This window comes from Drosophila miranda, chromosome 2, assembly GCF_003369915.1.
Source record: "Drosophila miranda strain MSH22 chromosome 2, D.miranda_PacBio2.1, whole genome shotgun sequence".
NCBI lineage: Eukaryota > Metazoa > Arthropoda > Insecta > Diptera > Drosophilidae > Drosophila > Drosophila miranda.
Genome location: NC_046675.1, coordinates 4609942 through 4632950, shown reverse-complemented (window position 1 = coordinate 4632950; position 23009 = coordinate 4609942). Strand labels below are relative to the sequence as shown.

Below are 23009 nucleotides of genomic sequence, written 5' to 3'. Positions count from 1 at the left end.
ATTTTGTTTCAATCTTTGCCAATTTTAGTTTTGGTATTTTTCTTATATTTTGGATAGTTTTTCCAGTATTTTCTGGTATTTTCCGGTATTTTTCAAAATATTTCGGTAATTTTTTTTGAATTTCTACAAGTTTTTTTTTCGTTCTTTATTTGTAATTTTTCGGGTATTATCCTGGTATTTTTCTAGTAAGTTTTGATATTATTCTAGTATATTCTGGTATTTTTATGTATAGTTTTTTAATTTGCTATTTTTAATATGTTCTGGTATTTTTATTTGGTATTTTCTATATGTTTTGGTATTTTTTGTACAATGGCAATCGCAGATCAATGTTCACCATGAAAATCGGGGCAGTGTATATCCCCTAAAACCTACCCCTTGCTGGGTAACGCAAAGAAAAAAACACCAGAAAAAAAACTACTTTTGTGGAAAATGATATTGTTGTGGCTGCTACTCCTTTGCTGCTGCAGTGTTGCACACACACACACACACTAATATATGGTTGCTGCATTCAGCGTTGTACAACATTTTGTGTGTGTAATATATCGTTTGAGCAAGTGAGTGATTGAGGCGAACGACAGCTGTTGCCAGGGGACCAGGAATACTCTCCAAGAGATTCATTTCTCAAGAGCAATGTGCCACAAAGGGAGAGATGCTCTTATCAAATTGCTTGCGAGGAGAGCCTGAGCCTGTCCCCAAAAAGATTCATTCATTGCAATTATCAAAGTTATTTTATCAGTGGCCAGAGATTTGCAAATTTATTTATATATACTCTTAGTATATAGTATATGCTTTTTTTCTGTTGTATTTATTCTATTTTTGTGACGTTCATTAGTCGGGCGCATGTCTGAAATAGAAGATTGTGTGATAAGGCAACCACTTGGCCGGCAAATTGCTGATAACATGAGAGTCCCGCATTCCTGGGGCTTTTTTTGGGGCCAAACAATGAACCCGAACAGCCACAATTATTCTCAATCTAAGGCAATTTGGCAAAGAGGCTTTTCATTCATTCAAGAACAATTACAGATCCACAGATACATTTTTGTGTATAGAGAAAAGATATATATGTGTGTGTGTGTGTGTATGGGTGTATTATTGGGTGCAAAACAAATCAATTAAGGCTGCACAATTTTCGTTGCGAAATTGTTATAAATTGACACACAGCCAGCCAGCTTGGTCGTATCTCTATCTTTTAGTGGCGTTTGAATTATTTATGAATGAATTTTATTAGTTGCCCTCATTGGCGGCTCATCAGTGTCCGCCGGCTTGACATTAATTGCAGTCGAGTGGAGTGGAGCCAGTCCGTGTCTCTGCCATGAGCAAACAGTCAATTAAATGCTCTATATTTTGCCAAACATTTGATTTCATTTGGGGCCCCAGATACGAGCACTGCCACTCGTAGATAAATGTTTGCTTTTGATGGAAAAAACAAACACAGATGCCGCATTCCCACATTAGAGAGCCACAGAAACAGAGACAGACAGAGACAGAGACAGACAGAGACAGAGACCTGGTTTGGCAGCTCATTTGACAGCCTTACAACATGATCGATGTTTCGTTTTTTGGTTTTTTCTGTTGCTTTTTGCCTGCTTTAAATTTGCATTTAGTTTCGAGAGTTACAAGTGCTGCTGTTTGCCTGATTGATGGTTAAAAGTCTTCTAAGCGGGTTTTCGAATGAAAGTTGCAAGTGCAACCCCACTCTCTCTCTCTCTCTCCCTCTCTCTATCTGTATCTCCTGCCACGCACACACACACACACACACTTTCTCCCAGACAGAGACACAAATTAGCATAAGATACATATTTTTCGTCTAGATAAATATCCCATCATCTGAGGGAATAAACTTTTGAGTTCTTTTTTTTCTCTGACAGAATGCAAATTTGTTTTTCTTGAAACTTCTTCAACGGCAAATATTTATGCTAGAGACCAGAAAAAGACCAGCAGTTCGAATAAACAATCAAATTCAACAGCAAGTCAAGTGGCAGTTAATTAAAAATATAACCAAAATTGAAGATAAATATTTAAGGCTTAAGCGGAGTCTTTGAAAAGTCATTTGTTGTTTATTTGGGAATTTTTTGTTCTTACTAAATTTATACAATCTTTGTTTTAGCAGAAAATATAAAAGGAAAATCGGAATACCCACAGACAAGCAAACAGTCGAGTGGAAAAATGCATTGAATGAGATTTTCTGTATTTTTAGTTTTTTTTTTCTTGTGTTTTTTAAATATTTTTTTCCACTAGCACTATGGTATTTCGTTCTAGTATTTTTAAAATTTTCTTCTACTAGCATTATAGTTTTTATTCTAGTATTTGGTAATATTTTCTTCTAGTATTATAGCTTCACTTTAATATTTCACTCTATTATTTTCTGGTATTTTCTAGTATTTTTTAAATATTTTCTTCCACTAGTACGCAAGTATTTTGTTCTAGTATTTTGTAATATTTTCTTCTAGTAGTATAGCTTAAATCTAATATTTTGTTATACTATTTCCTGGTATTTTTCGAGTATGTTCGGGTAAATTTTCTAGTATTTTTCTGGCATTTAGAAAAAGTATATTTTTGTGCTTTATTCCATCATTTTTATTTAGTTTTTTCCAGTATTTTTCTGTGCGTATTTATCACGAAAACACCACCAGTTACAGGTAAATAAAAATAATACCAAAATCTCAAATTAAAATCCAAGGCTTAAGCAGGAGTTAAAGCGATGCAGAGTCCATTTGTTCTATATTTGAGGATTCTGTACCCTCTATATAGAATCCCTAATCTTATTGACAACCAAACAGCAGTAGGAAAACGCATTGACAGCCGTAGGAAAATGCAATGACATCAGTGGGGAAAATGTGGGAAAAGCAAGCGGAATGCAAAAGCACAAGCCAACAGACGACAACGCATTCTAAAGCGGCTTATATGACATAAGAGCATTCCCCCTTTGAGTGGGCCGTTACTCGAGAGGATATTCCGCATTCAATCGCATTGGCATAGCATTAGGCGGGTTGTAAGTAGTAATTATAATTAAATACGCATACTCAATGCAAAAGCTGGCAGGCTGTCAGGCTGGCTGTCGATCCCGGGCGTATACGCAATGCCTGCATTGCTCATACGCCGTGCGGCGCACGTGCAGATACAAAATGCATGAAGGGCTGGGCGCAGAGGGCCTGCAATTACCATGTGCCATGCACCACAATAAATCCTTCATTTGTAATTAGTGGCACATTCCGGCGACATTCCGACATTCGACTGCTAATTGGCGCCTTCCATTCATCTGCCATTCGGAAAAAGCATTCTGTGGGGCGTCAAGCGTTGGAAAAATCAAATAACAAGCAGATTTCCATCAAAGACAAGGGGGAAAATGGCAAAGACAAGGAGATCTCTGGAGGGACTGCAGCCATATGGCGCCAGGCAGCAAGGATTTACTTGAGCATCGCCCCAGTTTGATTGAAGGAAGGGTGGAAGGTCTCAAGTTTGATTGAAGCAATGGCGGAAAGCAAGCAGCGAATGAAGGACTGCGAATCCTGTTTACAGTAATCACAGCTTACAAGGGATATGCATATCTCTCCCCCTCTCTGTCTCGCCTCAAAATGCGCTAAATATCAGCAATCAAAGTGGTCGTGGCGCCTCTAAGCCATCACACACACACACATGAATATCTCGTACTCGTATTCTCACTCGTAATTGCTGTATTTATATCCTGATATCCAAAGCCATAAATCCTCTAACTGCACTTTGTTGATGGATGCCATAAAATCTATTATTTGCGACATTCTGCTGTTTGCTGTTTGCCAGTCATGTGTAATGCCTCGATAAACATGGATGCCGATTAAAGGTTGCTGCATGCCCCAAGATTAGTTCATGATTTAATATTTATTGTCGTGTGGGATTTGCCGCAATCGTCAGAGACTTCATTCTGTGGTTTGCCGCTGCTCTGACTTGAATGAATAGATTTCCCAGTCGTAAGATCCGTATCCAGGGATTGACTGCTGGAAAAATCATAGATTGATGGCTGGATGACGTCTTTACGCTTTCGAAACCTAAATATTCGATACTTTTCTGTCCTCCAGCAGTGAAACCATTCTCTCTAAGAGCGTTTTTATAGCCATTTTCTTTCCCAGTGTGGCTTAGCAGTTGTTTTTTCGTATTATAATGGACTAATTCTGATACACATTCAGTTTTTAAGCATTTTGCTCTATAAATTCATGTTTTTCGCCCATGGTTCCTTTCAATTATGGGAAATTTAAACACCAATTCAAGGGCTTTCACGTTCATTCGAGGAATTTGTATCTTCTGTTCGATTCTATGGATTATTTAGCAGACTTTTGTGCTCCTCCTGCCATCTTTCAGTGAAAAGTCTTCTCCACTCGTTATTCACTGTACTCTTTGCACTGTACTGTACCCAACTAAACGCATCCCACATCGTTTTGTATTTGAGTTTGCTATTTTCATGGGGAGCAGCAGTAGGCCGCATGCCACATGGGACGCCAAGTCAAACAAGCAACAAAATCGAACCAAATAAACAATGAAGCGACGCGTCGGTGCGTCGTTTCTGTTGCATCAGGAATTTAATTGAAATTGCATTTGCAATGCGCTCCGGAGTCTCTTGTCTCTTGTCTCCTGTCTCTTGTCCAATAAATACAATCAATTTTTAACAGCATTTTTTCCAGATTATTTTGATGTCATTGCGGATGTCATTGCGGATGACGAATGCGGTGAAAGGACTTGCATTTCTATTGTGCGGCGACAAATGCAATTTAAATGTAGAAAATTGTGAAAAATGGTAAATGGAAATTGTGGAAAAAGCCTCATCGATAGACAATAAATTTAGCTGTCGTTGCATTTTATAATTGCTTTCAAGCCTCGAGCGGCGGCGTTTACCTTTGGTTTCGTTGACATTTATTTATTTGCTTTGGGGAATTGTTGCCGTTTGCTGCTGTTGCATGTTGCTGTGGCTGCCACTGACAGCATTTCAAGTTTCTAGCACATTTGGCAACCAATGAAGTGTAAAGAGACCTCTGATGCTGCTGCATTTTAGAAATTAAAGCTGCTGCTGCTGCTGCTGCTGCTGTTGCTGCTGCAACATCAATACAATCCCAATCGGGTTGTTGTATGCTGCTCTCTGATGCCCGATGTCTGATGTCTGCTTAATGGATAATGGATGTGTGCGCCGCGGCATGCGATACGATACGATGCGTTGCCGTTGTGTATGCTGTCAAAAATTGGAATTGAAATTGATATGCGAAACGCGCGCGTGAGAATCGCAGACCTGCCATAAACCTGAAATGCTGTCATTTATATTGCAAAATTGCGCATACGACACGTTTGTCAGCGAGAGAGCCACGCCAACGGCAACAGCAACAGCAGCAGAACCGTCAGCACCAGGAGTAGAATTCATTTGAATCTAGTTCTATGCGAAACACCACTGCCCCCGGCCACGGCCCCATGCCACCTGCCACAGCGCTACAGTGGTTTGAAAGGACTGTGAAACGGATTTTAGATACATCTTCGGCTTGGAAACTTTTTCCACTGATGCACATTCGAATGACGAACAGACAAATCATTCGCTTCAAATGACACGAATATTCGGATTTTTTAAGATGAAATCTCAAAGAGATGTCCATCTGCCGGCAAAATAAAACCTTCATCAAAGACTTGGAAAAGTAATGTTTGAAATTGATTTATAGAAATATTTAAATTTAAAATGAATATTTAAAGAAAAGAATTAGAATAAAACACAAAAATACCAGAAAATACTATAAAAATATCAAAAAATACTACAAAATACCAGAAAATATTCAAAACTACGAGAGATTCATATAATGCAACGTAAAAATTCCAATAATATATGGAACGAAGACAGTTTTGCCATCCATCTTTCTCGCCCTCTTTCTCCCAGTGTGACAAAACTTTCGGGGGAAAACTCATGAACATTGCGTGTAGCAAGAAACATCGCAGTGGAACCACTACAATAAATCTTCTGCCCAGAGAAGGAACTGTGGAACCCCACACCAAAAGTGGGGGCAAAAAGTTAATCAAATTCCAATATTTTATAAGGCAACCCCGCACACATACAAGCATACATAAATCAGTGTACGTGTGTGTGTGTGTGTGTGTGTGGAAAATCCCTGTAAATTATGTCCGCATTTCAACACTTTAAAACCAGAGGGAAAAAAAGGTAAAAGCCGAAAGAAATAATCGTAAAAATTCTGCAAATAAATATTTATCGATTTCTGCATCACTTTCTCCATCGATGGCCCAGTGTACAGCAGCAGAACCGTCCTCGCCCCCCACTCTATTTCTTTCTCTCTGTATAACTCACTTTCCTTTCATCAGCAGAAAATTTTCAGAGCGACACTTACATTTTCATGGCAGTGAGAAGCAGAAGCATAAAATATGCCAAAGTTCCGTTTCTGTCACTCGCCTGTGCTGCTTTTTTTTTATGGCAGGGACATAAAACAGGAGCAAAGGAGGGGATCTTGTACATATATAGGGTATCCTGCCTTGAGCTACTCCCATGGGAATGTGCTTGCAAACTATGGGCATTCTTTAATGATGTTTCCCCAGATTTGTGGATCATTCACCGATCTGTTTGCCCCTCAATCCTAAAGATAACCAAGCCACTCTGGGAGAGAGCAACACAGATGTTTAGGCACACATCTCTCCGACTCCTGTGGGCACTGGAATTTCTATTAAACGGCCAAGAGACAGTGCCTAAAAGCAGAGCCAAACACGCACGCATTGTGCTGCGGGGTCATCAATCATACGACAGAAGGGAGCCCCCCGCGGATTCCCTGCTTAACAAAGACAAATAGGCAAAAGGCTCTCTGGGATGTTTTGACCAGAAGAACAGCTTATACAGGCAGGGGTCCTGTCTGTCCCGTCTGTCCTGTCTGCCCTGTTGTATTTGCGTATGCATTGCGCATACGTCGCGTTGCCTTGCCGACAAATTAATCACAATCTCTACCCCTGCCATGGAAATCCTTGGGCTGCTGGAAAATCTCCCATCACTTTGCGACTTTTGATGCTTTTGAATTTATGAGTCTGGCCGGCACGCAGCAATTTCCTTTCTCTCACGAAATTAAACATAATAAAAATTAATTAATGCTGCCAAAAAAACAGAAATATAAAACAATTTTGCATTGAATTTGGTGCTCCTTCCACGCGATAAACAATGCAGAGAATATATAAAAAATTAATTGTCAAAACAATCAATAAATTTGGTTTATGGCCGCCCGGGAGGCAGTCGGCTAATGGCGCTTAAGTCGTTATCCCTCTCTTTCTTCCTTTTTTCCCACTCCATATAACCCTCTCTTTCTTTCTGACCGTCTGTCGATCGACGGCGGCTGCTTTTTTTTTTGCTTCTTTATTCATACAAATATTTTTGGGCATCGCACAGAACAAATAACAAAAGAAAAGAATAGATTGAAATTTTGTGTATTTTTCTATATATTTTTTTATGTATTGTAATCCCCTCCCGCATTGTCTGGAAGGGGAGGTGGGAAGTGGCGTGTGCCGAAATCGCAAAAATTTCTATAGGTACAAAATAATTGCCTGGGCCACGTACAACAGCAAAAAGAAATGTATGAAACGAGCTTTTCGGAACATTGTCTGATTAATGAAAATAACATTTTATTTTCCAATCAAATATTCAATCGGATGAAGGGGAAAGTAATCCCCAAAAAAAACGGAAAACAGATTGAAAAATGAAGCACGCGAACGGAAAGATGGAGAAATTGAGAACAGAACAGGTCTAATTGAACTTTAAACCCTACAAAGTGTTAAAGGAAGTCGAGAAAGGGCGAGGATGGGACTTTTCGGAATAAATTCGAGAGACAAGCCACACTGGAAGAGAGAGAGGGAGACTTATAGTTTTGTTTTTGTGCATTCTGAATATAAAAACTTTTCGTGGCTGTATGAGACTTATGAGAGCGAAACTTAATCCCTTTTATAAGCTTTATTGAAACTAATAAAACTCTCAAAGTTGATGGAAATCATCGCCTAGACCCTTGAGTGCATCTACAGCTTATAATAAGGCCCCCTTTAATGCCTACGAATCCCATGAATTCAATATAAATCGAATAGTCCTGAATCACTTTTCTTTGATTTCAGCCAGAGCGAAGAATCGGAGACTAAAAAGAGAAAGACACAGAGAAAGAGCTAGGCGACAGAGTAGGAGAATCACTTAAACCTATTCAAACCAGAGCTCCATACGAATCTGCAAGCTGTGCTGCTCTTAACATCAAGGATCCCAACTGCTTGCCCTGCTTCGAAGAGTGCAAAAAGTGACTCATTTATATAAACAATGCAATAAAGTCACGCTTATAAAAATTAGCCAATTTTATAGAAAATTTATTCATTTATTGCATACAATTATTTTTCTTTTAAAATCGCTTTTAAAAAGCTATTAAAACAGCAGTTAACGGAAAAGTTATTGCTCTACGAAACGCTTAAGTCCGCCACTGCACAGGTTGGTTCGTAATATTGTTCTAAGTGTATTTTGGTCTGCTTGCTGGGCAGCGATTCACTACGAGATTGTTATCTTTCGTTGCTTCCTTTACGATTTACCGTTGGTTATTGTCCACTGCCTGCCCTGCAGCCTGTGCATGCTTATTCTTGTCCACTGCCTGTCCCATTGCTAGTGCGAGAGTGCTTAGGAAGAGAGAGACGACCGTCTCAGAGAGGATCAAAAGGGAACAAGAAGAAGAGAGCGCGCGCTGAGCGCTCTGCCTCTTTGCCTTTGCGGCTATGCGTTCGGATTAGAAAGAGAAAGAGCGACATGTCGCAGCAGGCAGTGATTGTCTTTGAGGAATGGTTTGGCTTCGCTCTGAGCATTGGAGAGCAGTTGGACTTTGGCCGGCGGCTTGCTGTTTGGCGGACTGCAGTGGAAACACCTACCAGACGAAGTGCAAAGTCGATAAAACTCTGCTCTCTCTCTCTCTCTTCCTCCTTTCCGCTCACACATCCAAATGCCACTCAAAAGGCCATCGATTTTTGAGTTCTCTTTGGCTCTCTTCTGGTTTTCAATTACAGATATTTGTCGGTATGTATTTGTATTGTGTTTGCATGAAATTCTAAAATATTAATCATACAACTCAGCGGTGGCTAGTGGTCGCCCCCCGTTGCGACAGTGTCCCCGGTCCCCAATCCCCCCCCTGTCATCGTGGTCGTCCCTGCGTTCATTAGGGTATGCATTTTTAAGCATGTTAGCGACGACCGCAGAGCGGGGCGTATATCAGGTGGGGCCCCCCTCCAGAGCTCCACTTTCTGTGTGTGGTTCCATCATAAATATTACATTACGCTCCTTGGGGGGTGGAGCCCGGCGAGCTAATGCTAGGGGTAGATGGCAGCAGATCGTAAATGAAAGACCCGCCACCTTCCCCACCGTTTGAGATTACCTGATGGGACATTCAGATATGGAAAGAGTGGATTCCCCACTCAATTGGATAACAATCAAAATATCAGCACAAAATATCCATTTCAATCAATTAATGAGCGACAGAGCGATGCAGAACGAACTCCGAGACAAAGACGAAGATAAATGATACACCAAAAGCACACACACACACAGAGAGAGAGAAATACCCCAGGAATATATTTGTATCTATGTGATTCTTGGATAAAATGTTAATTTGAATATTCCACATATTTCAAACAGGGGGGGAAACGTTTAGATATTCATTTGCTGACGCAGCAGCAGCGTCACTTAATACAGCATTTCCTTTCATTTTATTCGATTTTATTCCACCTCTCATTCTTCTAGAGAGACCCCAACGTATCGATGTTTATTTCGCTTATGATTATTACCGCTTTGTCTACGTCAGAGACGGGTCTGTGGGCTGTGGGCCTGCTACCGGTTTTTCTCTCAATTCCGAAAAGCAATCTCTTTAAAGTTCTGTGGATTCCCCATCATCTTTAAGGCAGAAATGAGGTTTGGAGCGTCAAAAGCTTGCACTTTGTGTCCTTTGTAATTAATGGCATAATAATAATGAAGGGAAAGTCCTTTGTTCATTGCCTAGGGGTTGAAAGGTCAACTTCTATTAGCCTTCAATGGTTTCAATCAGCATCTATGGCCCTGCAAATTGGCCGGGATTATTGAACGCTCTGAAAGGTGTCTAAGGGGTTCTATGAAGGGAGGCAAGGGATTAGAGCCGCTTAACAGTCGTCGTATGCTGCGAATGTTGTAGTTCCCCTAAGCGAACGGCTGCAGGGTTGTATTTCTGAAGAAGGTAAATCGGAATGAGTGCCATTTTATGCGAAAAGATATGTCCAGTAAATGCAGAGAAAATGTACTGCAAAACGAATGCCAGTCACACGTGAACGTAGGCTGTAACATACTTAAATACAACTCCCTCTCTATAGAAAGGCATTTGAAGCCCTACAAAACATAGAAAATATCTTTATAGAAAGCGTTTACCCTCTAATAACCCTAGTATCTGGCCCTCTCCCTAAGTTATTCCCTCTCTAGAGATATATGTGGCATCTACTGGGTAAAAACTCTGCGTAACTTCTCTAGAGACCCCCGTCCATCTGCATCTCTGGCACAATATTTGTATATTGCTTATGCGCGTCAACGTGTTAATGAATATTGTATATGCCCGTCAGCGGAAAGCTGCCCGAGTATCAGAACAGAACAGAACAGATCTGAACGGAACTGAATGTCAACACTCGATGGAGAGGAGGAGGAGGTGGAGGAGTAGAGCAGTAGGAGGAGGTGGAGGAGTAGAGCAGTAGGAGGAGGTGGAGGTGGAGTAGGAGAAGTAGAGCAGTAGGAGTAGCTGGAGGCTTGGAGTAGGAGTGGAAGCTAATGTATGGCCATGTGTCTGTGCCCCCAGCTGCTGGCTGCATCGACAATTAAGTGGCAGCAATGGCTTCTGCTCCGTGTGGCACTGTAATCTCTCTCTCTCTGTCTCTCTCTGCGGGTCTCTTTGCATTTCATGCCAATCAATGCGTCTTCAATTTGCAGAACAACAATCGTTTTGATTGCAATTACCACGCTGTGCCACAACAGAGAGATACTGCTGTACGTGCTCTGTTGCAGCACTGCTGCAGGAAGCATAGAGCACAAAAGACACACATCACAACCGCTTGGATAACCACAAATGTAATCCTCCTCCTGCTCCGGCTTCCATTTCTCTCCGGGGAACATTAGCATCTAGGATATCCCATCATCGTTGAGTGTCCAAAGGGGGGGTGGGGCCGGGTGGGGGGCTCCTAGTTTCACTCCCAATTAGAGCAAACACTCCTTTTGGTCTCTGGTCTCTGGTGTTTGGCCTCTGGCCTCATCCCCGTTCCGTTTGCGTGCGATAATTAACAACTAGATTTTTAACTGTTTAGCATACAACCGACAAAACATGGCCCGGGGCCCGATAAACAGAAACCAGAACACAGGAGCCGCAGCTGTGCCACTCGTTGCGTGTTGCACCGACTTGACCGCTGCCGGTGGGTGTCAATGAACCTCTGGGAATGCCACAACAGGCCAGGCCAGGCCCCAACATGGAACGTCTTTCTACTTGGATTATTCATGGAAATAATGCATCTATTAAAAGAGAGTATCCCTCCCCGTCCCCGTCCCCTCCCCACCCCCTGACTTCAAAAGTCACCGCCCAAAAACAAGTTTTATGGCTGCTGCTGGACGATAAGCTGCCGACCGACTGCCCACCGACTGCCGTCTTTAATTGTTCTGTTTTTTATCGGCAGAGTATTCCAGAGCTAAATGCTAAATGCTCTCTATAAATTCCGTCTCTTTATGGCTGATAACCAAAGTGCAAAAGCAACTTTCGACTTCTAGTGGCAGCAAAATTAAATTCTTCGCTTCAAATGGCTTCTGCCACTGCCACAGACAGTGCCACAGAAAGTGCCACAGCCAGTGCCACAGCCAGTGCCTGCCTTCTGCTGCTGTTTTCTGTGTGATTTCCCGTCTGGATTCCACTTTTATTCTGCCTTCGACTCTGGAGTCTCAGTTCTCATGGCCATTTCCGAGTCGTAGTCACATGGAGTCCCCGCTTCTTGGCGCTGGAGTCAAATGGAGCCCCACTTCTGGTGTAATCAGCATTTGGGGCGGACATTAGCGTGGCATTTAAGCGGATGGAGCTCCTCCTTGGCCACTTTTTAATGCCACAACCGCAATGATGATTAAAATATATAAAAACGAAGACAGCAGGAAAAAAAGGAAATTAAAAAAAAAATAAACAGAAAAAAATAAGAAAAAGACAGCGGAAAAAAAGAGTATAGAATAAAAAGAAGACAGCCGAAAAAAATTTAAAAAAAAAGAATAAAAATAAATAGTTTGTTCTATAAATCCAATAAAAAAACATTTTTAAAAAAAGAAGAAAAAAGACAGCGGAAAAAACAGAAAAGAAAACAAATATGTTAGCGGAAAAAATTTTAAAAAAATTAATAAAAATTAGCAGAACAAAAATAAATCCAATAAAAAAATATTTGGAAAAAAAAGAAAAAAGACAGCGGAAAAAAAGTTTTAAAAAATATTAATAATATAACATAATATAATTAATAAAAATATAAATAAATATGAGAAAAATATTAATATATATGAAACAAAATATAAATAAATATGGAAAAAAAAATTGTTAAAAAATGAAATAAATAAATGATATACAAAAAATACAAAATAAATGATATACAAAAAATATAAAATAAATGAAATAAAAAATATAAAATAAATAAAATAAAAAATATAAACAACTATACAAAAAAAAATTTTTTTTAAATATATAAAAAATATGTCAACACGGAGAGCTAAAAAACGTAATTGTCTGCACTTGGGCAAAAAACTTATTTAAAAAACAAACCAGCAGCAAAATGCATGCCATTAAGGAAACTCCTTTAAGAAAAATCTCTACGGAGAAAATGCATTCAATTAGCCAAAAACAAAAAACCAACAACAAAATCGTTAAGGAGCTGTTGTTAAAAGCCAAACATGCACTAGATTCCGGGGAGTGGCTCTGAGAGGAAAGGCCAGGGGCGTGGCTTCACCCGAGGGGCCAGCAGGAAGCAGGCAGGGGCCATGGTAGCAGTAATCTCAAAAGGGCCAGGGGGGTAGGGGCATGATGGCAATCTTCGAGTGCAGCTGCACATCGACATCATCGCATCGACAGACCACAAGTTGGGCCGATAAGCCGGCCCTGTGTGACGCACTGCCGCCTCCATCCTTCCTTCCAAGTGAGTGAGTGACGTCCGACGACGCTGCCCGACCCCATTTGATCCCCCCACACACATGGGAACGGGAATGGGAATGGCAATGGGAATGGGAATCTATCTACATATACTCGTGCTCGGCAGATAGGCCCCGCTGCCACATCGACAACAGGCCATACAATATGTGACAGGCGGAGACACACACAGAACGGAACAGAACACAGCCCTGACAATCAGCCCACTGATAGGAGAACACAAGAGAGAATTGCTTTCTGCAGTGCCATAGAAATCTGACAGACAAAGTGACTTCTATAAGCATTCGACCGCATATGAGCATTCCCTTTTTTTGTGAGGGAGGGGGGGGGGGGGCGGGGGCATACACATATTATTATTAAATGAATGACACATGGATACCCACACACACACACACATAGGCAGGTAAAACAATGGACAATCTATGAAAGTTGGATATTAAAATGTCTGGATGTCAGACTCGTATCAGAGGAGCCATCAAATGTCAGGATTTTGAGTGGAAATTAATGTGATATGTCAGTGGGATTTGGGGATTTGAATATTGTGTGCCATATTTCCCTAATATGATGGATGGAGTGGATGATTAATAAGCAAATGGTTCTAGAGAAGAGATCGTTCATCGTTGCAACTATTAGATATTTCTTTGCCGATAGAAATTCCTGGAAGTATATTTCTTTGCTTCATTTATGATGAATTTCAATGAAAACCTGGACAAAACAAAAATAATAAAGAAATAATTTTAATCGGCAAATTTTCAATAAAATCCACTAATAAATAAATGGTCCATTTATTATGGTTTATTATTTTTTTTTATTATTATTTTTACTATTTTTTTTATAATTTTTATTTTTTATTTTTATTATTTTTTTGTATTATTTGTTTATTATTTTATTTTCTAGTTATTTTTATTTACTTTTGTATTCTTTTTTTTTTTATCATAAACAAAACCTTTACTATTTAGAAAAAAACCATTCCCGACCTTCAGTATCTTCTACTTTTCTCTGCTTGGAGCACACATTTTTCCGTTGATTGATTTCTGATATAATTTTCCCCAACTAAAGTTCTAAAGTGCCTCTTCCGTAGATTTGTGTTTCGTCAGCGGCAAATAAGACCCAAATAAATGAGTAATCAAAGGGAATGTAAATATTTCCCCAAAACGATAACAATCATCTCTCTTCTGCTCTCCCCTCCACTCTCCCCTCCCCTTCTCTGGTCTCTTCCGCTCTGTTTGAAATTTGCATTTGCATCCGTCTCATCATCTGGCACTGGGGCGCACAATGGCCATGGAATAAAATTCTGCAATAACTTTTGCCAGTCAAAAAATAAAGGAGAACTTTTGGAGAAGAAAAGCTGGGAAAAAAGGGGCAAGAAAACAAGAGAAAATCCCCCTCGAAAGAGGAAGCAAAATAGCAGCAGAGAATAGAGAGTGGGGGGGGGGGGTTAAAACTTTATGGCAATGGATTTTCCTTCTTGTTGCCGGCGGCATTTGGTGGCGCGACTTTATTTTATGCGATCTGCCAGCCTCTTCGGCTTCGGCTTCTGCAAAGACAAATTCACTTTTTGACTCGTAAAATGTATGGCAAAATGTTGTATGCCACCCCCCTCCCGCCCACCATGCTTAAAACCCAACCCCCGGCTGGGAGGAGTCGCCTCTAAAATATTACATTACTACAAATTGAAATTTTGAGCACGTTTCTGTCATTTAAATCTGTTGAGGCGGCCAGAGAGACAGAGCTAGAGTATCTGGCAGATACATTTTGAACACAGACAGTCGGGGGGCAATAAAATAAATAACATTTAAAATGAAACATTTGATTGGGCGGCAAATGAAGAAAGGGCTACACACAGAGACAAACAGTTTCGAGGGGGCATGCAACATTGCAGCCGCAGTCCTGTTGAAGGTGACCTTTTAAGCTTGCAGCAAAAAACTACTTTTTTTTCGCGCTCTAATGCATAATTTTGCATAAATTTTCCACCACCCCCTAGCCACCCCTACCCCCCTCCTGCCCCCACTCTGAACAAAAACCTAATGGCAAAAGTTGACTTTGCTGTAAATAAACAGAACAATGGCGCCAACAACAACAACAACAACAGCAGCAGCTTCGGCACACAGAATGTGGCAGCGACACTGAACTTGAGGGAGGAATGTAGAGGGGCAGGGGGGGGTGTGTGACTTGCAATTGAAGTGTGACCTCGATAACGAAGTGGAAAGGAGAGGAGCCTCCAATAGAGAGCACTTAGGGCCCACCAGCACGAGGCATGAAAATGAATAACTTGCTGGAGCGCAAACATTTAACGCTTCATTAACTTTAGATAAAGCCCAGGACCGGCCACTAGGGAGAGGGAGAGAGGAAGAGAGAAAAGGAGGCAAGAGGCAAGCCCGTAACGTCCCCAAAAACCAAACAAAAATCCAACTTCAAATCCTTGCAATTGAACAGGACACCCATCGAAGCAAAAATCGATGACAAGGTGAGAACAATGCAGGCCACTTGGGCACGTGCCCTCCCCCGCCCCCCTCTTCCAGGGTTACAAGCACCCAAGGACCCACTGGTTGGCCTTCAAGCCTACTCCAAGCGTTACAATGTATGTTTTTTGTGTATCGACAATTGGGGAGTATCCACAGCCTAGGACACTGTGGCTTTAAAAGATGCAAAGACGACAATAATGCTTACATTTTATGTAGATTTTTAAAGATTATATCCGAAAGATACTCTAATTTGGATCCATGAATATGCAAATACAGCATTTCGAAAGGAATTTGCATGGTATCCCAGGGCTAGATTTGGCATAGAACCAAGAAATACTCCGAAAGAATGGTAGTCGCATAGCCACTCTTCCACTAGGGAACGACAATTTCGCTGTGCAAGCTTCTCCTAAGCGAAAGGACACACTTATTACAACTTCCACGAAACAAAAACATGTATAACACGGCACGAAAAGGGGCCTTTCCAATGAAATCTCACAGATATATCCATGTTCTATGATAATATTTAACAATTAAACGAAATTCATTCCAAAAATATTTCAAATTTCTTAAAAATTACACAATATTTCGTTGTTAGATGATAAAAGATGGGAAATGGGGTTGTATCTTCTTCCACAGAAGAATCAATCCAACAAAGTCCCAAGATTATCTTCTCCATTTTAATGCTTGTAACTCCTTGAGCTTGGTAAAACTCCAGATGGAATTGTGCTCTTTCTGCCAAAGAACTAATCATGGGAATTTCTTGGGAATTATCAATGAAAATATTGTTTAAATTCCTTCCTTCCTTCAACGAAACCAATTTTCATTCAGTTGGTCTTCGAATACCTTAGATCTGCATCATTAACTCATAATAATCGCATGTTAAAGTTATTTAAGAGCTCTTAAAGAGACATCTCGCGAGTTCTTCCGTTTCCCACAGCCCTTCCTGTGGTCTAGAAACTCCACCTCTTTTAGATATAGTAAGTCTACCTCCTTTCCTCCAGTAAACCAACGTTTACACAGCTCTCTAGAGTGATGGCCTCTCCAGAGCGGACTTGCCACCTACTATTTCCATCAATATTTAATTTTCTCCCAAAAGTAAACAAATTTAAATACAAAGAGCGTTGCTGTGTGGGAGTGGCACTTACCTTCTCTTGCTTTCAAGTAGACCGTATTGGCCACAATATTCTCTAATTCCATTAGTTCCAGGTTGGCGGTTTTTTAATGAATCCTTTGGCGCTCTCGAAATAAAACACTCAACGGCTGGGCTGTGGAGGGCTGCGGCTGCTGGTCTCTCCTTTTGATGTATCTACGGCTTTCGAGGGCTCCTTCTTTTGGGTGTCTCTCTCTCTCTCTCTCTGTCGCTGTGCGTCTGCTGGGAGTATCTTTGTATCTCTAGACTTGCAAATCTATGGCTTGATGGCTAATTTGGGGCCGTCGTCTATGGTCCGAGGTATGTGGCATCAGTGCTGCAGACACAGGCGTCATTTAGTTTTCAAGGAATCGGAATATCGAACACCGAGCGAATAATATTCCCCCCTTTCAAGTGTTTTTGCTTGATTGAATGTCGTGTGTGTTCTGTGTTCTCCCCGGACTGCGGGCTGCGGGCTGGCTTGTAGCTGTGTAGCTGTGTATCTTTGTATCTGTAAAGAAAATTGCAAACGATAAAGGCGTATAAATATCTTAGTTAATTGGATTTGACAAGGGATACCACACACACGGCCAGGGATAAGGATGTAGTGATGTAGTGGGATGTCCAAACAAATTCTATGCGGGTTTGTGATTTCATTTAAGGTTTTCCGAGAGGTGGAGGGTGGAGGGGGGGTGGCGGTAGGTTGGCCTCAAGGCAAAAACTACGGTTTTCTGATGGTGCAACAAAGATACTGCCTTTCGAGTGGAAGATGTTTTTAGTTGGAATTAAAATTTAAAGATTTGTTGGTGTTTTATTGAGAAAATGTATCTTTGTATCTGATATATGCATCATTCTGCATGTATCTATCCACAATCTATATCTTTCCGTGTCTGAGTCTATCTGCAATATGTATCTACCTGTTAAATGTATATCTCTCAGATTGAGTCTACTTACAGGATGTATCTTTTTGAATGTATCTTTTTGCTATGTATCTTTGTATGTACAAATGTATACCCTCAAATGTATCTTTCTACTATATGTATCCATCTGAAAGTATCTATCATATGTATCTTTTCGAATGTATCTTTAACACTTATCTCTCTAAATGTATCTATCTGAAAGTATCTATAATACGTATCTTTTCGAATGTACCTATCTTAATGTATCTAATTAAATCCATCTGAATGTATGTATCTCTAATATGTATCTACAACATTTATCTATCTGAATGTATCTATTATAATGTATCTTTTTGACTGTATCTATCTAAATGTTTCTCTAATATGTATCTATCTGATCGTATCTTTGCACAATATGTATTTTCCTGAATATATGTATCTTTCTGAATGTATATATTTAATCACGAGCATTCCTAACTATTCCAAAAGAATTCAGTTCTATGCTTACCGAAAATTCTCTAGCCAAAAAGTGTGTGGCCTTGCTTCAAGTGAAAAGTATCTTAAGTATAAGCCAAAAATAGTTCAAATTCAATTCATCAACTCGAACTTTTTCGATACTCGATGTTGTCTCGTGTACTTAAAGTATCAAATTCTCAATTCGCAGGCAATAAAAGAGCTTCAAGCCTGAAGCCAACAGATGTGGTACTGTTTGTGTGCCTGAAGCCAAAATGCTACTCAAATTCCATTTGATTCCTGGAAATCCTGTAAAAACAACAACAGTACAGGTTTTCCATCTTTCGCTTCAATGAAATTGTGAATATTTTACGCAAAAGACAGAGCACGCACATATGAAGCTGATATTCCCTTAAAATCTACATTTTATGTTTTATTTACATAAATGTAAGCCATAGTTTGTGGGTTTAAAATGTTATTCTCGCCATAATTTGGTATTTAACTGAAATTCTAGTATCTTTTGTTGTAATTAAATGTTGCTTTATTCGAGAAAAGTGAAAATCAACTTTTTTTCAAAGATAAATTGAGGTAAAATCTAAACAATATCCAATGAAATGTAATACTCTATGAGAAAAGCATCTGCCCACCCATCTGGCGGCTTATCCTGGGGCTATCCTTTGCCGACATGCAAAGTTAATTATATTTTCCATAACTTTCGAGCCACAGAGCCCTGTGGCGGCTTTTAAGTTTCAAATGTACGCAAATGTACAATATCTCTAACCACTCCATTCCATGTGTCTGCTCTCCTGCTGCTCTCTCTGGAGGTAAACCTGTACTGTTCTTGACGCGTACGTGTACGTGAGTACTGGTTTTTGTCACCTGTTTCAGCTCTCGTCTTGTGGCTGCCTCTGGAGTGGCACAAAGCCACAGCATAAAGGACTGGCAGGGGGCCGCTCTCTGCCTTCTGGGGGTGTCAGTAATGTGTTGTGGTCCAGCGACAGACAGACAGTGTGTCGCATTTATTAATCATGGCCGAGAGAGAAGTGGGCGCCCAAAAGGGCGTAGGTGCAGACAGAGACATGGGGCAGAGGCCTGACGTTGGGAGGCTGGGGCATGGTCTGGGGGGGGGAGAGTGGTGCTACGTGTGGGCATGTCGTCTCTTGTGAAGTGGAGTGTCACGCGAGCAACTAATAGCAAAATAATTGAATGACACCACATCTCTCTCTCTGCCTCTCCCTCTCTCCCTCTTTCACAGAAACCCAAGGGCGTGATGGCATTTTTTGTATGTTTCCCCCCGCAACACTTTTATTGGAAATATATTGTATTTTTTTTTTGTTGCTTTTGTTTTTTATGAGTTTTTCACTTAACAACTTTTATGTGCGTCACTCGATTTTTTTGGAGCTTCTTTTTTTTTAGGCAAATTTTTAATTAAAAATGAACTCATGATGGGCTCTGCCATACGCATCCGGGGATACACATGTGCTATAGAGATCTATTTGTTATGGCCATGTGCTACAGGGTGGCGGGGAGGGTGGGGGGTTGGGGGGAGTCGTCATGGATCATTGGCCGCTGCCGTGCGGCGCACATCAATCAGAAACCAAAAGCACAGCGGAAAAAAAAGTGTGGCCAGGCCGGAGAGCGAGTGTTTATTTTCATAACAAAAAAAAATCAAGCATAAAGCAAGAATGGGATGGAGAGGGATGGAGCGGGGAAGGGGGGGTGAGTGCCTGGAGGACAACATACGATTTTTTCTAAGTCAAAATTAATTGTTTCTCAAATGCGTAACAAAATAAATAAACAAATCCCAGGCCCCAAAAATACAACATGGAGAGGTGGGGCCCTGTGGAGGAGGAATGGGAGGGAGGAGGGGGGGATCCTTAAAGGAAGAGGGAATCCATAAAGACAGAGGGACTCTGTTTGGAGTAGGAAAACCGCAAACAGAGACAAAGATTTGAAGACTATTTCGACCTCCAATCGACTCCATCAGCAGTTGAAAGATGTATCTATGTATGTATCTATGTATCTATGTATGTATCTATGTATCTATGTATGTATCTATGTATCCCTGTATCCAAATCCACCATCAAGTATCATATTCTTTCCTTTAAAGTCCCCCTGGAGACCACCAAAGACCTTTAAGGCAGAGAAAAGCCATGCCTGCCAGAGAGATTTATAAGATTCCCCTAAAAATTCGCTAAATATTCTACATTTTTTATCGAAAAATATCTACTCTTTTATGCAGGCCGCGGTACTCTCTTTCGGTCGATCCCGCCGCCAATAAACATAACTTTTAGTGCCGTCCCATCTATAATTCAGACTTCGAATGGGAATGAATATATGCCCATTTCATTTATACAAACATTCATCCATCTATGCTTTTAGGCACGAGGCAGGAGGCACGAGGCAGGAGGCACGAGGCAGGTAAGTGCCTCTAAAACTGGGAGCAACATCATCATCGTCATCAGGAATGGGCGAGCAGATTGTAAACCAAAGAGGAAGAGAGGGAGCGAGGGAGAGACCCGCGTTAAAAGCCTCTTTATTGAACATTTACGCCATTAGGCAGGCGACTGGCAATATACGATAGAAGATGGGAGGGGGGACAAGGACATGGCATGCTCCAACATTCAAGGGTGGGAGGAGGCCGCCAAACGATGTTGTCAGTCATTCTCTCCCCGACTCCACTCGGGGGCCGTGTGTGTGGCTCCTGTATCACACGGTGAAGAGGAAGTGATGCCATTATGAAAATGTTACCAACTGGCGTCAATGAAATTAAGCAGCTTCTCTCTCGCGAGGAAGCGATAATGTGGGGTATTACCTCCCACCACCTCAACGGCATTCTGCAGTACTGCTTCCTGTGGAATCTGCCACCTTCTTCTGTGAGGCCAGCCCTGCGCTATCGGCTTTGGCTCTCTGTCGGCTTTGAAGTGGAACAAATTTTCCCTAACCGAAGGGACACATTCGATTAAGACACATTCTATCTATCTATCTATCTATCTAGAGCATCTAGCCCTAGAGCATCCAGCCCTAGACCATCTAGCCCTAGAGCATCCAGCCCTAGAGCTAGCCCTAGAGCATCTATAGAGCATCCAGCCCTAGAGCATCAGCTGTTGTGCCTCTTGGAAGAGATCTCTCGCCCACCTCCAAGTATTCCAATAGGCTTCTCTTTCAGGGCATCTGCCATTCCGCCTTGGCTTTCTTATGGCCTCTATTATGTGCCTCCTTGCGGGCTTGCACCTTTGTCACCTTGTCGCTGTGGCAAATTGCTTCTATCTGAGGCTCTTTGTTAGGGGCTCAGCCACTGGAGTGGGAGCAGCAGCATTAACTAGATTGTGGCTGGAAGCAGCTGCCGCTGAAGCCGTGGCCGGAGTCGAGGTTGGGGCTAAAGCTATTGACTTATTAATTAAGACAAAGGCACTGTCCCTCCCCACCGATGGAGGATGAGGGCCCGGCATCAGCAGCATCCCTTATCCCTTATCATATTTATGACAGTCATCGCTGCCACAGAGACAGGGGGACAGGGACAGGGGACACGAGAGAGAGTGGTGCCTTGAAGCACGTCAATTTGAATGCCAAAAACGATATCTTCTGGGTACATGGCGGTGGGTGGTGGGAGCCATTACCACGCCCCATGCATAGACAAGTAGGCAGATATCCACATGGAATGCCACAGACACGAGGCAGGAGGCACGAGAGCCGGGGGCCCCTCTGTCGGTCTCTGTGGAGTCGCCCCTGCATCCTGTGGCATTCAGTCCATTGTCTGTAGTCCGCAGTCCGCAGTCCCTTCTGCATTTTCATTTTTTGCTGATGTACAGGAAAAACATTTCAGCAAAACCAGCGACCACTTGGCTTTCATTTTGGCTTTTTTTTTACGTGCTTTTTTCCATTTTGCTCTTCATTTTTCCACCATTTTTTGGTCTCCAACTCGTTCTTCATTTTCCTCATTTTCAGTCCATTCTTTTTTTTCTCCATCAATTCTTTCCCTTTTTTCTGGGCTTCTTCACATTTTCTTTAAATGTTTTCCTGATTTTCTTCTCACTTTCTTTCCATTTTTTTCTGGTTTCTTCTCATTTTACTGCCGTTTCTCTGGTTTTCGACTCATTTTCTTCTCCAGTTCTCCATTTTCTCAGCACTTTTCTTGCATTTTATGTCTGTTTCCCATTTTCTATTCATATCTGGAGGTATTTCTCTCATGATTTTTACATTTTTTCTGCTTTTCTACTAATTTTTTGCTCCATTTCTTCGTTTTCTCCGCACTTTTCTTCCATTTTTAGCTCTGCACCTCATTTTCCTTTCATTTTAAGAGGGTTCTCTCATGTTTTTTTCCTTTTTTTCTGGTTTTCTTCTCATTTTCTTCACTTTTTCTGGTTTTCTACTCATTTTTCTGCCGTTACTCGGGTTCTATGCTATTTTTCTGTCCCATTTTTATACTTTTTTTCTACTCGTTTCCTTCTCAATTCTTAAGTTTCTCCTCACTTTTCTTCTATTTAGAAGTTTGCTCCTCGAATTCCTTTCATTTTTTGTGTGTTTTCCTCAAGTGTTTTTACATTTTATCCGATTTGTTCCTGCTTTTCTTCTCCGATTTCTTACCTTTTTTCTTTAAACTTTTTCTTCTATATTTTCACTTTTTTTTAAATATATTTTTGCCTTTGTTTTCTCCTCTTTCTTCTTCTTTTTCCTTTTTCTTTTTTTGTCTTTTTTTTCTTGTTTTTTTTTTATTTCTTCCCTTTTTTTTATTTTTTTTCTTTTTTCTCGAGATTTATGACATATTTTGGTTCCATTTTATTTTCCTTTAATTTGTTTTCTTTCTCTCCATTTTCCTTCCATTTCTTGTGCCATTTTCCAGCCATTTCTTAGTTTTCTTCTCATTTTCCTGTCATTTTTTTGG

The 23009-nt window shown here is 40.9% G+C and overlaps 1 protein-coding gene across 1 annotated transcript in view; it reads right to left on the bottom strand.

Moving 5' to 3' along the window:
- The window catches only part of LOC108155750 (G protein-coupled receptor kinase 2), a 73567-nt gene that overhangs the window by 20013 nt on the left and 30545 nt on the right, over positions 1 to 23009 (bottom strand). Inside the window, exon 3 of the mRNA XM_017286782.2 lies at positions 16789 to 17283. Within this exon, the coding sequence (XP_017142271.1) occupies positions 16789 to 16840 (52 nt within the window). The 5' untranslated portion in view covers positions 16841 to 17283. The remainder of the gene's footprint in view (positions 1 to 16788; positions 17284 to 23009) is intronic.